Here is a 15,095-nt window from a genome sequence, read left to right as displayed (position 1 = left end):
ATATTTGAAGTATATATTATTTATGGAATATATCTTAATATTCTTTCTTTATGATTTGATTTACAGTATATTTTATTTTATTATCCATATTTAACTAGTTTATATTTTCTTTATTGGTAGGTATTAGTTGATATATTGTATCATATTTAAACCTTATGAATATCGATGAAAATACACACCTTCGATCCCAATTATATTTTTCTAATTTTTAACATGGTATCAAAGCATCGATCTTGATATTCTTAAATATTAAAATTTCCCCTATGGAGGAATCAGCCAAATCCAACTTCAAAATTTCGGATATTGATTTAACACATCCTTATTATATTCACCACTCTGACCAGCCAAGATATTCACTTGTTCCAATCAAATTAAATGGAACAAATTACCAATACTGGAGTAAATCAGTTATGCATGCTCTTATTGCCAAAAAGAAATTTGGCTTCATTGATGACACAATTGAAGAACCGTCTCAAGATGCAAATTCGACCGAATTTGAACTTTGGAATCAGTGCAACAGTATGATAATATCTTGGTTAACTCGTTCAGTTGAAGCTGATATCGCTGAGGGTATTATTCACGCCAAGACAACTCATCAAGTATGGATGGATCTTCACGATCAATTCTCACAAAAGAATGCTCCAACAATTTTTCAGATACAAAAGTCGATAGCAATGATGTCACATGAAACCATGACACTGTCAGCATATTTCACCAAACTAAAAGCACTCTGAGATGAATTAGAAGTGTACCGCACACCATTTACTTGTAATCAACGTCAAGTACATGTTGATCAACGCGATGAAGATAAGTTGATGCAACTACTCATGGGGCTCAATCCGTCTTATAAAACGGTGAGATCTAACATATTGATGATGACTCCATTACCTAATGTGATGCAAGCCTATTCATTACTTGTACAAGAAGAGATGCAGCGTCAGGTAACTTCTGAACCAATTAAGAATTTCTTGATTTTATCAGCAGTGCAGAAGAAAACCACATATTCAAAATTTGCAAAGGATAAATCATGTGAACAATGCAATAAAAGTGGTCATACAATTCATGAGTATCGAATCGTTAGGTTTTACTGTAAATTTTGTGATAGAAGGGAACATACAGAAGATCGATGTCAACTTAAAAATAATTCTAGAAGGGTAGTACAAATCAATTAACGCAACAATCGAGGATACCGATCATCTGCAAATATGGCCGAAGTTTCTCAGTTGAATACAGAAGAACAATCACCTAATTCCATCCCAAATTTTTCTTCTGAGCAATTACAACAGATTGTACCTTATCTGCACTCAATCATCGTCCTTTTGGTAATTCTGATAATAACTTCAATGTTGTAGGTTTGTTTCCAGTATTTGCATTATCTATTAACTCTACAAGCTTTAATCCATGGATTCTCGATAGTGGAGCTACGGATCATATAGTATCCAAAGCTTCTGTTATCACTGAACCAAAGGCTACCACCATATCTACGATAAATTTCTCTAATCGAGGGAAAACACATGTGTCACATACTGGCAATGTTTCCTTTAATCCTGACCTTAAATTAAACAATGTTTTATGTGTGCCTTCATTCAATTTAAACCTAATGTCCATCAGCAAACTTACCAATGATTCTTGTGTTATGCATGACTTGGCTACGGAGAAGATGATTGGCTTGGGTAAACAATTCGGAGGTCTCTATCATATTTCTTCATGTTCAATCAAATCTTCATCAAATCAAGTATCTCAGTCATCTGTGTGGCATTTATGCCTAGGTCATTCTTCTTCTTCTCGTTTTAAATTTCTAGCTGATCAATTGCATCTTAATCATGCTACTATTTCTCATAACTATAGTATTTGCCCTTTAGCGAAACAAACTAGGTTGTCTTTCTCAAGAAGTTCAATAACAACTCATTCTACCTTTGATCTGTTACATTGTGATGTTTGGGGACCACATAAAATTCCAACCCATTCTTGTTTGCATTTTTTTTCTCACTGTTGTTGATGATTTTACTCGATGTACTTGGGTTTTTCTTATGCAACACAAATTAGAAGTACATCATTTATTAGTAAACTTTGTTAAATTCGTTCAAACTAAATTTCATACTACTATCAAGATAGTTAGATCAGACAATGAGATTGAGTTCCTATATTTGAAACCATTTTTTACTTCTTGTGGCATTGAATTTCAGCGCACTTGTGTCTATACTCCACAAGAAAATGGAGTCGTAGAACGTAAGCATCGTCACATCCTAAATGTAGCTAGGTGATAAGATAAGGAATCAATACAAGGGGAATAAGATTCGGGTTACCTTGTTGATCGAATATCTCAAGGCAAGAACACTTGATTGAGATTCGAATCACTCCACAAGCAAGATCGATCATGTCTAGCTTGAATGACTCTTGTTGATCAAATATCTCAACGCAAGAACACTTGGTTGAGATTCGAATCATTCCACAAGCAAGATTGATCATGTCGAGCTTGAATGATTCTACATGCAACCTAAACTACATAGAATTGCAAAGAAACTTAGCCATTGGCTAAAGAAAGCACAAATGCTTCTTTTAATATATTTTCCAAGTCTACTTACAAATACAACATATAAGGCTTTATATAACCTCAAAAATGAAACTACTAAAGGTATTCCAAGAGTTGTAATATTCCTACTTTATGGCCATAATTAGCCATAATGTAAATGTAACCGAAATTAAATAAAAAGTCTTAAAATACAATAACTCTAAATTACTCTAAATTGTAATCCACCCAAAATTTACAACAATCAAACTTCATTTTTCTTCAATGTAGCATGAATTGAAAACATTTTTTGATAATTTTGACAACCTTTTCTTCACATCTTCATTGAAGTATATTGTATGATTGATGTCTCTTGGTTCATATCATTCTCCACTTCTTCAAGAGGATTCGTCCTCGAATCTATTTGTGAAACTTTGCTGCAAAACATAAGATATGAAAATACAAAGGCCCTCACAACAATCTCTCATGTGTATACACTCAAGGATTTTTTTTAGGCCACTCTGTTTGCACTCATTTACACAAATGAAGCTCTCAATCTCACCTCTCAAAATTTTGAATAGAGTAAAGATTGAATTTTGAACTTTGGGTCGATTAAAATCTAAAAACATGAAAGTAAATAAAAATCAAATTGAAAAAAAAAAATGCAAAGGAAACATATATCCGATCTTGAGCCTGAAGCTCTGATACCAAATGATAAGATAAGGAATCAATACAAGGGGAATAAGATTCGGATTACCTTGTTGATCGAATATCTCAAGGCAAGAACACTTGATTGAGATTCGAATCACTCCACAAGCAAGATCGATCATGTCTAGCTTGAATGACTCTTGTTGATCAAATATCTCAACGCAAGAACACTTGGTTGAGATTCGAATCACTCCACAAGCAAGATTGATCATGTCGAGCTTGAATGATTCTACATGCAACCTAAACTACATAGAATTGCAAAGAAACTTAGCCATTGGCTAAAGAAAGCACAAATGCTTCTTTTAATATATTTTCCAAGTCTACTTACAAATACAACATATAAGGCTTTATATAACCTCAAAAATGAAACTACTAAAGGTATTCCAAGAGTTGTAACATTCCTACTTTAGGGCCATAATTAGCCATAATGTAAATGTAACCGAAATTAAATAAAAAGTCTTAAAATACAATAACTCTAAATTACTCTAAATTGTAATCCACCCAAAATTTACAACAATCAAACTTCATTTTTCTTCAATGTAGCATGGATTGAAAACATCTTTTGATAATTTTGACAACCTTTTCTTCACATCTTCATTGAAGTATATTGTATGATTGATGTCTCTTGGTTCATATCACTAGGTCTCTTCTTTTTCAGTCACAGGTTTCACTTAATTTTTGGGGAGAATGCATTTTAACTGTTGTTCATCTTATAAATAAAACACCATCACCATTGTTATCTAACAAGACACCCTTTGAAGCACTCTACAAACGACCACCTACATTTCACCATCTTAAAGATTTGGGTTGTAAGTGTTATGCAAATGTAGTACACCCTAAGCAAAAATTTGAAACTCAGGCAATTTCTTGTGTTTTCATAGGATATCCTTGTGGTCAGAAAGGTTATAAGTTGTATGACATGAAATCTAAAAAATTCTTTATTAGTCGTGATGTTAAATTTTGTGAAGATGATTTTCCTTTTTCATCAACTTCACAAACTTTGACATTAGCTCCTTCAACTCCCATTCTACAACTTCATGATCCATCCTACTCAAACATCCATACAACTTCATGTGAGTAAAAGGAATTTATCCTCCTCTTTCTCTTTGTAGCCACGAAGTCTCTCCTCATGGACCTTAAGATGACCAACGACCTCCTCAACCGACATGTTATTGAGGTCATCGAACTACTCAATGGAGGTAACAATCTACATGAATATTGGAGAACTGCTCGAAGGAACTTCTTGACAATGGAGATCTCCTCCACCACGTCGCCTAATGAACGGATGTCGCTAACAATTGTCGTCAACTTCATGGCAAAGTCATCTATTGACTCACCATCCTTCATGCAGTTAGTCTCGAACTCACTCTTCAAGGTTTGCACCTTTGCTTCCTTGACATGTTCACGCCCACATGATTGTTTGCAGCGTCTCCCACGCTACCTTTGTCGAGTCCTTCTCTGCCAACATGAGAAGAATGTCCCCTTCGCTTGGTAGATCATGACAAGAGTCGTCCTGTCCTTACGCTCCTCAATGTCACAATGCTCGACGGCATCCCACACGCCTTGTGCATATAAGTCAACACGAATCTTAATCGACCATGCTGCATAGTTACTCTTCATGAGTAACGGGTATTGGAGCGTTGCACTCCCCTCCTTTCTTGTAACGACCCAAAATTTTCTACTTAATTTAAGATCGATACTGTATACGTACCATAAACATTGAATGCATAACACTTCATTTAAATTCCATAAAACATAACCTTAACTTAAAACACAGCCATGGACTTACGTGTTTCAAAAACATCTTTAAAACGAAACAACAAAAGACCAGAAATAAAATAAATAAGCGTTTAAGTTTAAAACATCCTATTCTAGCCTAAGTCTAAGAAAATAAATACCACTATTCTATGCATGTGCCATGATCTCGAGTTGCGATGCCGTCCTCAGTCGTACAGAAATAATAGCACATGACTTGAGTATTTAAAGAAATACTCAGTAAGTGACCCCACTATTGGGGTTAAATGCAACAATCACATGCAATGAATTGATGAGACCTATCTTTCGTTTCGTTTCGTTTCGTTTTCCCTACGGTGGTATCCTAACGGATAATCGTGGACGTGTACCATATTGATATGGAAATCAACCCAAGGGAAAGTATGGAACGGATTACCTTGATGATCAAGATCAAGAGTAAAGAAAACTCATTTCTAAACTTGTCATTCGAATCACTCCACAAGAGGTTTGATCAATACCACTTGAATGACTCTAGCATGCAAGTTCTAAACACAAGAATTTGCAAAGAAAGTTTAGCTCTCAACAAAGCTAAAATAAAAATTTTATTCTTAATTCCAAAATCTGATGTCTAATCAAAGAAAAGAAGACTTTATATAGCCTTTACAACCATAACCTATGTGATACATAACTCCCAAATTAAATGGGCAAGTAAATGAGAAATACCCCTAATCTCCATATTAAAATGACTAGTTAATGGTGGAATATAGTAACCTATGTGAGTTACAATATAACCTTAACTCCTATATTTAAAACTAGCTTAAATATGACAAACAAATAGTTAAACTATAATTAAATAATGCAATTAATAAAATGTGCTCATTAGTCATCCTTTGACTAGTTTCATAAATTCAGCGAAGTTCATTAAATGCAACTTAATGTGCATTTAATTCATCTCTTTCTTGAAGCTCGACTTTGTATAACATATAAGGGAGGTCTCCAACGTCTTTTAGAATTTCCTTTGATGAGCTCACCATAGCTTGAATGTAACTGTATAAGGTTTGTTGTAGCTTCTTGGCTCTCGTCCTTGTAATTGAACATTGAGGTATGAAAATTCCTTGGTTGTGGTTCATATCATTCTCCCGCTCTTGAGAAGGATTCGTCCTTGAATCCAAGCCATCACCTACATCAAAAGGACTCAAATCAACAACATTAAAAGTTGCACAAACACCGTACTTACCTGGTAAATCAATTTTATAGGCATTGTCGTTGATGCGCTCAAGAACATGAAAAGGTCCATCTCCTCGTGGTAAAAGCTTAGATTTTCTTTGAGTAGGAAATCTTTCTTTTCGGAAATGCACCCAAACCCAATCTCCTGGCTTGAAGATGACAATCTTACATTCTTTATTATTCGGGTGGCAACCTTGGAATTTTGTTTCTCAATTTTTTCTTTTACTTGCTTGTGCAGTTTATGAACAAACTCAACCTTTGCATTTGCATCAAAAGTCACAAACTCTTTTTGACGGTATAGGTAACAAGTCAATGGGGGTTAAAGGATTAAAGCCATAAACAATTTCAAAAGGTGTGCATTTAGTAGTGCTATGAACAACCCTTTTATATGCAAATTCTATAAATGGCAAACAATCCTCCCAAGTCTTAAGATTCTTATCAATAATAGCCCTAAGCATAGCGGTCATCGTTCTGTTAACAACTTCAGTTTGTCCATCCGTTTCAAGGATGACAAGTAGTTGAATATACTAGCTTAGTTCCTAACTTACCCCATAAAACACGCCAAACATGGCTTAAAATTTTTACATCACAATCACTAACGATGCTTTTAGGAACGCCATGCAATCGTACAACTTCCCTAAAGAACAAGTCAGCAATATGTTTTGCATCATCAGTTTGGTGACAAAGAATAAAATGAGCCATTTTACAAAATCAATCAACCACAACAATGATGCTATCATAACCTTTCCTAGTCCTAGGTAAACCTAAAACAAAATCCATTGATATATCAATCCAAGGACCATTAGGAACCGGTAATGGGGAGTATAAACCATGTGGTTGAAGCCTAGACTTAGCTTGTTTACATGCTATGCAACGAGCACAAACTTTATGAACATCATGTCTCATTTTAGGCCAAAAATGTTCAGAGAGCATATCATAAGTTTTAGAAACTCCATGGTGTGCCATTAAACCATCTCCATGAGCTTCCCTCACAAGTAGCTCACGGATGGAATAAGATGGTATGCAAAGTTTGCCTTTTCGGAACAAAAATCCATCTAACAAGTAATTATCCACAATGAGTCCATTTTCACTAGATTCAACAAAAGGAGCAAAGAACATGTCATGTTGATACAAATCCTTTATGTGTTCAAAACCCAACAACCTAGCATTCAAAGTATCTAGGAGGACATACCTTCGTGATAAAGCATCTGCAACAATGTTCTCCTTACCTTATGACATAAGTTGGATAATGAACTCCTTAGCATGTCGTCTGTTGAGTTTATTTTGTACTCTCAAATGCTTTAAACTTTCATGATCCGTATGAATAATGAACTCCTTAGGCCAAAGATAATGTTGACAGGTTTGCAATGCACGAACCAAAGCATAAAGCTCTTTGTCATAAGTTGGATACCTCAAAGATGCACCAGTCAACTTCTCACTAAAGAACATTAAAGGTCTTTGATTTTTCATTAATACAGCAACTATCCTTACTCCACTAGCATCCCTTTCAATTTCAAAAGTAGACTTAAAATTAGATAAGGCAAGCAAGGGAGCAAAACTCAATTTTTCTTTCAAAGTATTAAAAGCAAGTTCTTGATCTTTTTCCCATATAAAGGATACATTTTTCTTAACAAGTTCATTCAAGGGTGAAGAAATTGTACTAAAATTCTTAATGAACCTATGGTAGAAACTTGCAAGACCATGAAAACTTCTTACCTCACTTACATTTTTAGGTGTAGGTCAATCTTTTATAGCCTTCACTTTCTCCTCATCAACCTCAACACTATTAGATGAAACTACAAACCCAAGAAAGTTAACCTTTTCCATGCAAAAGCTACATTTTTTTAAATTTACGTACAAACATTCGTTTCTTAAAGTAGTCAAAACATTGCGTACATGGGTAATATGATCTGCTAAAGATTTAGAGTAAACAAGGATGTCATCAAAATAAACAACCACAAACTTACCTAAGTATTCTCGTAAGACATTGTTCATTAGTCTCATGAATGTACTTGGTGCATTAGTTAATCCAAAAGGCATAACCAACCATTCATAAAGACCATACTTGGTTTTAAAAGCTGTTTTCCACTCATCCCCAATATGCATGCGAATTTGATGATAACCCGATTTTAAATCAATCTTAGTAAAAAGACTAAATCCATGCAATTCATCAAGCATATCATCTAATCTGGGAATTGGATGCCTATACTTTATAGTTATCTTGTTTATTGCCCTACAATCAACACACATACGCCAAGAACCATCTTTCTTAGGTATAAGAATAATTGGAATAGAACAAGGACTCAAACTTTCACGTACATACCCTTTAGCAAGGAGTTCACTTACTTGCCTTTGTATCTCTTCAGCCTCCTTTGGATTAGTCCTATAAGCTGGTTGGTTTGGAATGGGCGCGCCAGGAATGAAGTCAATCTTGTATTCAATCCCTCTAAGTGGTGGCAAACTACTAGGCATCTCCTCGGAAAATAAATCTTCAAACTCTTGCAAAAGCACAACAAAATCACTAGGCAAAGAAGGGTTAAGCATGATAGTAAAGTAACAAGACCCCTTGCACATTAGTACAAGAATAGTCTGGTTAGAGAGCAAAACATTCCTAGCCTCACTTGATCTAACACACAAGCTTACTGATTTGGCTTTTCTCTCTCTTTTTTTTTTTTTTTTTCTAGGCTGAGCGTTACTCTTTGCTTTTCACTCAAGCTCTTTTTTTCACTTGATTCTTTTTCAATCTCTGATTTTGCATCAGCCTCTTGCCTCTTTTCAAGTTTGCAATGATCAATAAATACATCTTTTGGAGACAATGGAATAAGAGTAGTTTTTCTACCATTGTGAGTAAAAGAGTATCGATTTGCATACCCATCATACATTACCTGACAATCAAATTGTCAAGGCCTCCCCAGTAGTAAAAGAGTATCGATTTGCATACCCATCATAAAGAGTGGAAAGGAGGGGAGTGGCAACGCTCCAATACCCGTTACTTACGAAGAGTAACTATGCAACTTGGTCGATTAAGATTCGTGTTGACTTATATGCACAAGGCGTGTAGGATGCCATCGAGCATTGTGACATTGAGAAGTGTAAGGAAAGGATGACTCTTGTCGCGATCTACCAAGCGAAGAGGACATTCTTCAAATGTTGGCAGAGAAGGACTCGACAAAGGTAGCGTGGGAGACGCTGCAAATAATCATGTGGGCGTGAACATGTCAAGAAAGCAAAGGTGCAGACCTTGAAGAGTGAGTTCGAGACTATCCGCATGAAAGATGGTGAGTCAATAGATGACTTTACCATGAAGTTGACGACAATCGTTAGTGACATTCGTTCATTAGGCAACGTGGCGGAGGAGATCTCCATTGTCAAGAAGTTCCTTCAAGCAGTTCCCCAAGATTCATGCAGATTGTTACCTCCATTGAGCAGTTCGGCGACCTCAATAACATGTCGGTTGAGGAGGTCGTTGGTCATCTTAAGGTCCATGAGGATAGATTTCGTGGCCACAAAGAGAAAGAGGAGGATAAATACCTCTTACTCACACATGAGGAGTGGCTCACACGGACGAAAAAGAAAGATGCAATGACTTTTCTTTTTTAAGTATGAGGGGATGTGACAGCCATAACAAAGATAACGGAGGTCGTGGACGTGGCCGCAGTAATGGTGGCAAAGGAGGTCGTGACAATACTTCACAATCCCATGAAATGCCAACCCTCGGATGGAATAGAAGGCGGAGGAGACAACAAAGGAATAGAAGGAATAAAAGGAATAGAAGCAGGAGGACTTGAATGGATGTTTGAGTAAGATGGATCATGAAATGGTAGAATGAGAGTTGAAGGAGCTAATGTCAAAGTTTGTGAAGCTGATGAAAAAGAAAAATCATCTTTACAAAATTTAACATCACCACTGATAAAGAAGTTTTTAGATTGCATGTCATACAACTTGTAACCTTTGTGACCACAAGGATATCCTATGAAAACACAAGGAATTGCCAGAGTTTCAAACTTTTGCTTAGGATGTACTACAGTTGCAGAACACTTCAAACCAAAAACTTTAAGATGGTGAAATGTAGGTGGTCGTTTGTAGAGTGCTTCAAAGGGTGTCTTATTAGATAACAATGATGATGATGTTCTATTTATAAGATGAACATCAGTTAAAATGCAATCTCCCCAAAAATTAAGTGGAACTTGTGACTGAAAAAGAAGATACCTAGCTACATTTAGGATATGATGATGCTTACGTTCTATGACTCCATTTTGTTCTGGAGTATAGACACAAGTGCGCTGAAATTCAATGCCACAAGAAGTAAAAAATGGTTGCAAACATAGAAAGTCAGTCTCATTGTCTGATCTAACTATCTTGATAGTAGTATGAAATTGATTTTGAAATAATTTAACAAAGTTTACTAACAAATGATGTACTTCTGATTTGTGTTGCATAAGAAAAACCCAAGTACATCGAGTAAAATCATCATCAACCGTGAGAAAAAAATGCAAACAAGAATGGGTTGGAATTTTATGTGGTCCCCAAACATCACAACGTAACAGATTAAAGGCAAATTGATTTGTTATTGACTTCTTGGGAAAGACAACCTAGTTTGTTTTGCTAATGAACAAATACTACAGTTATGAGAAAGAGTAGCATTATTAAGAGGCAATTGATCAGCTAGAAATTTAAAACGAGAAGAAGAAGGATGACCTATGATAAGATAAGGAATCAATACAAGGGGAATAAGATTCGGATTACCTTGTTGATCGAATATCTCAAGGCAAGAACATGTGTTTGAGATTCGAATCACTCCACAAGCAAGATCGATCATTTCTAGCTTGAATGATTCTTGTTGATCAAATATCTCAAGGCAAGAACACTTGTTTGAGATTCGAATCACTCCACAAGCAAGATTGATCATGTCGAGCTTGAATGATTCTACATGCAACCTAAACTTCATAGAATTGCAAAGAAACTTAGTCATTGGCTAAAGAAAAGCACAAATGCTTCTTTTACTATATTTTCCAAGTCTACTTACAAATACAAGGTACATGGCTTTATATAGCCTCAAAATGAAACTATTAAAGGCGTTCCAAGAGTTGTAACCTTCATACTTTATGGCCATAATTAACCATTATGTAATTGTAAGCTAAAGTAAATAAAAAAATCTTAAAATACATTAATGAAATACAATAAACTCTAAATTGAAATCCACCCAAAATTTATAACATGAAACTTTATTCTTCTATAATGTGGCATGAATTTAAATATCATTTGATAATTTCAACAATATTTTCTTCACATCTTCATTGAAGTATATTGTATGATGGATGTCTCTTGGTTCATATCAACCTAGGCGTAAATGCCACAAATCAAATGACTGTGATACTTGATTTACTGAAGATTTGAATGAAGAAGAAGAAATAAGATAGAGACCTCCGAATTGTTTACCCGACCCAATCATCTTCCCCGTAGCCAAGTCCTTCATAACACAAGAATCAGGATAGAAGGTGACATAACATTTCACGTTATTGGTAAGTTAGCTGATGGACATTAGGTTTAAATTGAATGAAGACACATAAAACATTGTTTAATTTAAGGTCAGGATTAAAGAAAACATTGCCAGTATGTGACACATGTGCTGTCTCTCCATTAGGGAAATTTATCGTAGATATGGTGGTAGCCTTTGGTTCAGTGATAACAGAAGCTTTGGATACTATATGATCCGTAGCTCCACTATCGAGAATCCATGAATTAGAACTTGTAGAGTTAATAGATAATGCAAATACTGGAAACAAACCTGCAACATTGATGTTATTATCAGAATTACCAAAAAGACGATGATTGAGTGCATATAAGGCTTGTACAATCTGTTGTAATTACTCAGAAGAAAAATTTGGGATGGAATTAGGTGATTGTTCTTGATATATGGAAATCACTACAAAGGGAGTAAGATTCGGATTACCTTGTTGATCGAATATCTCAAGGCAAAAACACTTGTTAGAGATTCGAATCACTCCACAAGCAAGATTGACCATGTCGAGCTTGAATGATTCTATATGCAACCTAAACTACATAGACTTGCAAAGAAACTTAGCCATGGACTGAAGAAAAGCACAAATGCTTCTTTTACTATATTTTCTTAGTCTACTTACAAATACAACATACATGGCTTTATATAGCATAAAAAATGAAACTATTAAAGGCATTCCAATAGTGGTAACATTCATACTTTATGGCCATAATTAGCCATTATGTAAATGTAACCGAAATTAAATAAAAAGTCTTCAAATACAATAACTCTAAATTACTCTAAATTGTAACCAACCCAAAATTTATAACAATCAAATTTCATTCTTCTTCAATGTGGCATAAATTAAATCATCTTTTGATAATTTTGACAACCTTTTCTTCACATCTTCATTGAAGTATATTGTATGATTGATGTCTTTTGGTTCATATCAGTTCTTCTATATTCAACTGAGAAACATTGGCCATACTTGCAAATGATCGATATCCTCGATTGTTGCATTAATTGATTTGTACTGCCCTTCTAGAATTATTTTTATGTTGACATCGATCTTCTATATGTCCCCTTCTATCACAAAATTTACAGTAAAACCTAACGATTCGATACTCATCAATTGTATGGCCACTTTTATTGCAGTGTTCACATGATTTATCCTTGGCGAATTTTGAATATGTGGTTTTCTTCTGCACTGCTGATGCAATCGAGAAATTCTTAGTAGGTTCAAAAGTTACCTAACGCTGCATCTCTTCTTGTACAAGTAATGACTAGGCTTCCATCACATTAGGTAATGGAGTCATCATCAATATGTTAGATCTCGCCGTTTTATAAGACTCACTGAGCCCCATGAGTAGTTGCATCAACTTGTCTTCATCGCGTTGATCAACATGTATTTGACGTTGATTACAATTAAATGGTGTGCGTTACACTTCTAATTCATCTCAGAGTGCTTTGAGCTTGGTGAAATATGCTGACAGTGTCATGGTTCCCTGTGATATCATTGTTATCGACTTTTGTATCTGAAAAATTGCTAGAGCATTCTTTTGTGAGAATTGATCGTGAAGATCAATCCATACTTGATGAGTTGTCTTGGCGTCAATAATACTCTTAGCGATATCTGCTTCAACTGAATGAGTTAACCAAGATATTATCATACTGTTGCACTGATTCTAGAGTTCAAATTCGGTCGAATTTGCATCTTGAGACGGTTCTTCAATTGTGCCATCAATGAAGCCCATTTTCTTTTTGGCAATAACAACATGCATAACTTTTTTACTCCAATATTGGTAATTTGTTCCATCTAATTTGATTGGAACAAGTGAATATCTTGGCTGATCAGAGTGATGAATATAATAAGGATGTGTTAAATCAACATCTGAAATTTTGAAGCTGGATTTGGCTGATTCCTCCATAGAGGAAATTTTGATATTTAAGAATACTAAGATGGATGCTCTGATACCATGTTAAGAATGAGAAAATTAGAGTTAGGATCGAAGGTGTGTATTTTCATCCATATTCATACACTTTAAATAGGATACAGGATAACAACTAATACCTACCAATAAGGAAAATATAAACTAATTAAATATGAAGAATAAAATAAAATATACTATAAATCAAATCATAAAGAAAGAATATTAAAAATAAATATCTAAGATATATTCAATAAATAATATATACTTCAAATATTATATATCAAGAAGGCACCATATTATGTAGGAGCTAGGAGCTTGTTGATAGACACGGGCATTCCATATTATATTGAATAAGTTTTGGTGGATACTATTAATGTTTAAAAAATTTCTATATATTGAATACTTCAAAAAATAAAAAATAAAAATAAATTATGTCCTTGTGAATAATTTTTTTTATCAAATAGATGTTAAATTATTGAATTTTGATTAGCTTTAGACAAATGGAACATACAAGACTATTCGTTGAATGCTATATGACACCAAAATTAAGAAAACAACTTATAAATGAATGATATGTTTATCTATTTATCTTATTTTTACCATCATTTTAGAAAATCATGATCAACAACATTAAAATTGTAAAAAAAAAAAATATATATATATATGAAAATTGGCTAAAGATGATTGATGTGATAATGTTATATGATGATGTGGTGGTGTGATAATGCTATGTGATGACGTGATAACATTAGATGATGATGTAATTATGTTATATGATGACTTGATGACGTTAGATAATTATGTGATGATGTTATATGATGATGTGATGATGTACATGATGTTGACATGATGATGATGATGCATAATAATAAGATGTTGAGACGTATGATGATGAAATGACTTAATATGACGATGTTCCATATTAAGATGTTGTGCATGTATAAAATGTTACGATGCATTATGATGACAAGTTTTCAAAGACACAACCTTAGTTAATGTAAATGATGATGAATGTATGAAGGCCAATGCGTGCATGTTACTTAGAGTAATGTGTGAATGGTGTATAGGGTTGTGTCTTAAAGATGATTTAAAGATGAAAACTATAGGGACCTCATGCATTTTGTATGTAAATATACATCGGGATACTTCCTCATTTATGATGATTAGTTTAAACCCGCACAGTATGATGATCATCAAGGTGTTCATGGGGAGTATGACACCAAGGGTTTCGCTAACCTCCGGACGTCGCTGTAGATTAGTGACCAGAGAGGGTCCAGGGGGTGTGGGAGCTCTTTGGGGATTCTCACTCGCACATGTGGGTCATGTACACATCCATAGTACTCTGAGGCTGAAGGCAACCCCTATGATGGTTTTTAAATAATAGGTCCCTAGATCATGAGTTGCATGTGTTTGCATTCCCTAACCCCAATAGTGGGGTCAGTTATTCAGTATTTCTTAAAATACTCAACTCATGTGCTACTTGTTT

The 15,095-nt window shown here is 34.7% G+C and overlaps 1 protein-coding gene across 1 annotated transcript; it reads left to right on the top strand.

Moving 5' to 3' along the window:
• The first annotated feature begins 263 nt into the window (after positions 1-263).
• LOC147792252 (uncharacterized) lies at positions 264-734 on the top strand. The gene has a single exon (XM_087124815.1). The coding sequence runs from the start codon at positions 264-266 to the stop codon at positions 732-734; it is 471 nt and encodes a 156-aa protein (XP_086980941.1).
• The last annotated feature ends 14,361 nt before the right edge of the window (positions 735-15,095 follow it).

The sequence above is a fragment of the Cucurbita pepo genome, chromosome 6 (assembly GCF_057944985.1).
Source record: "Cucurbita pepo subsp. pepo isolate OVF chromosome 6, ASM5794498v1, whole genome shotgun sequence".
Taxonomy (NCBI): domain Eukaryota; kingdom Viridiplantae; phylum Streptophyta; class Magnoliopsida; order Cucurbitales; family Cucurbitaceae; genus Cucurbita; species Cucurbita pepo.
This window is presented reverse-complemented; position numbering and strand designations above follow the sequence as displayed.

Coding starts and splice junctions, on each gene's coding strand:
- LOC147792252 (XM_087124815.1), top strand. CDS start 264: ATGGAGGAATCAGCCAAATCCAACTTCAAAATTTCGGATATTGATTTA.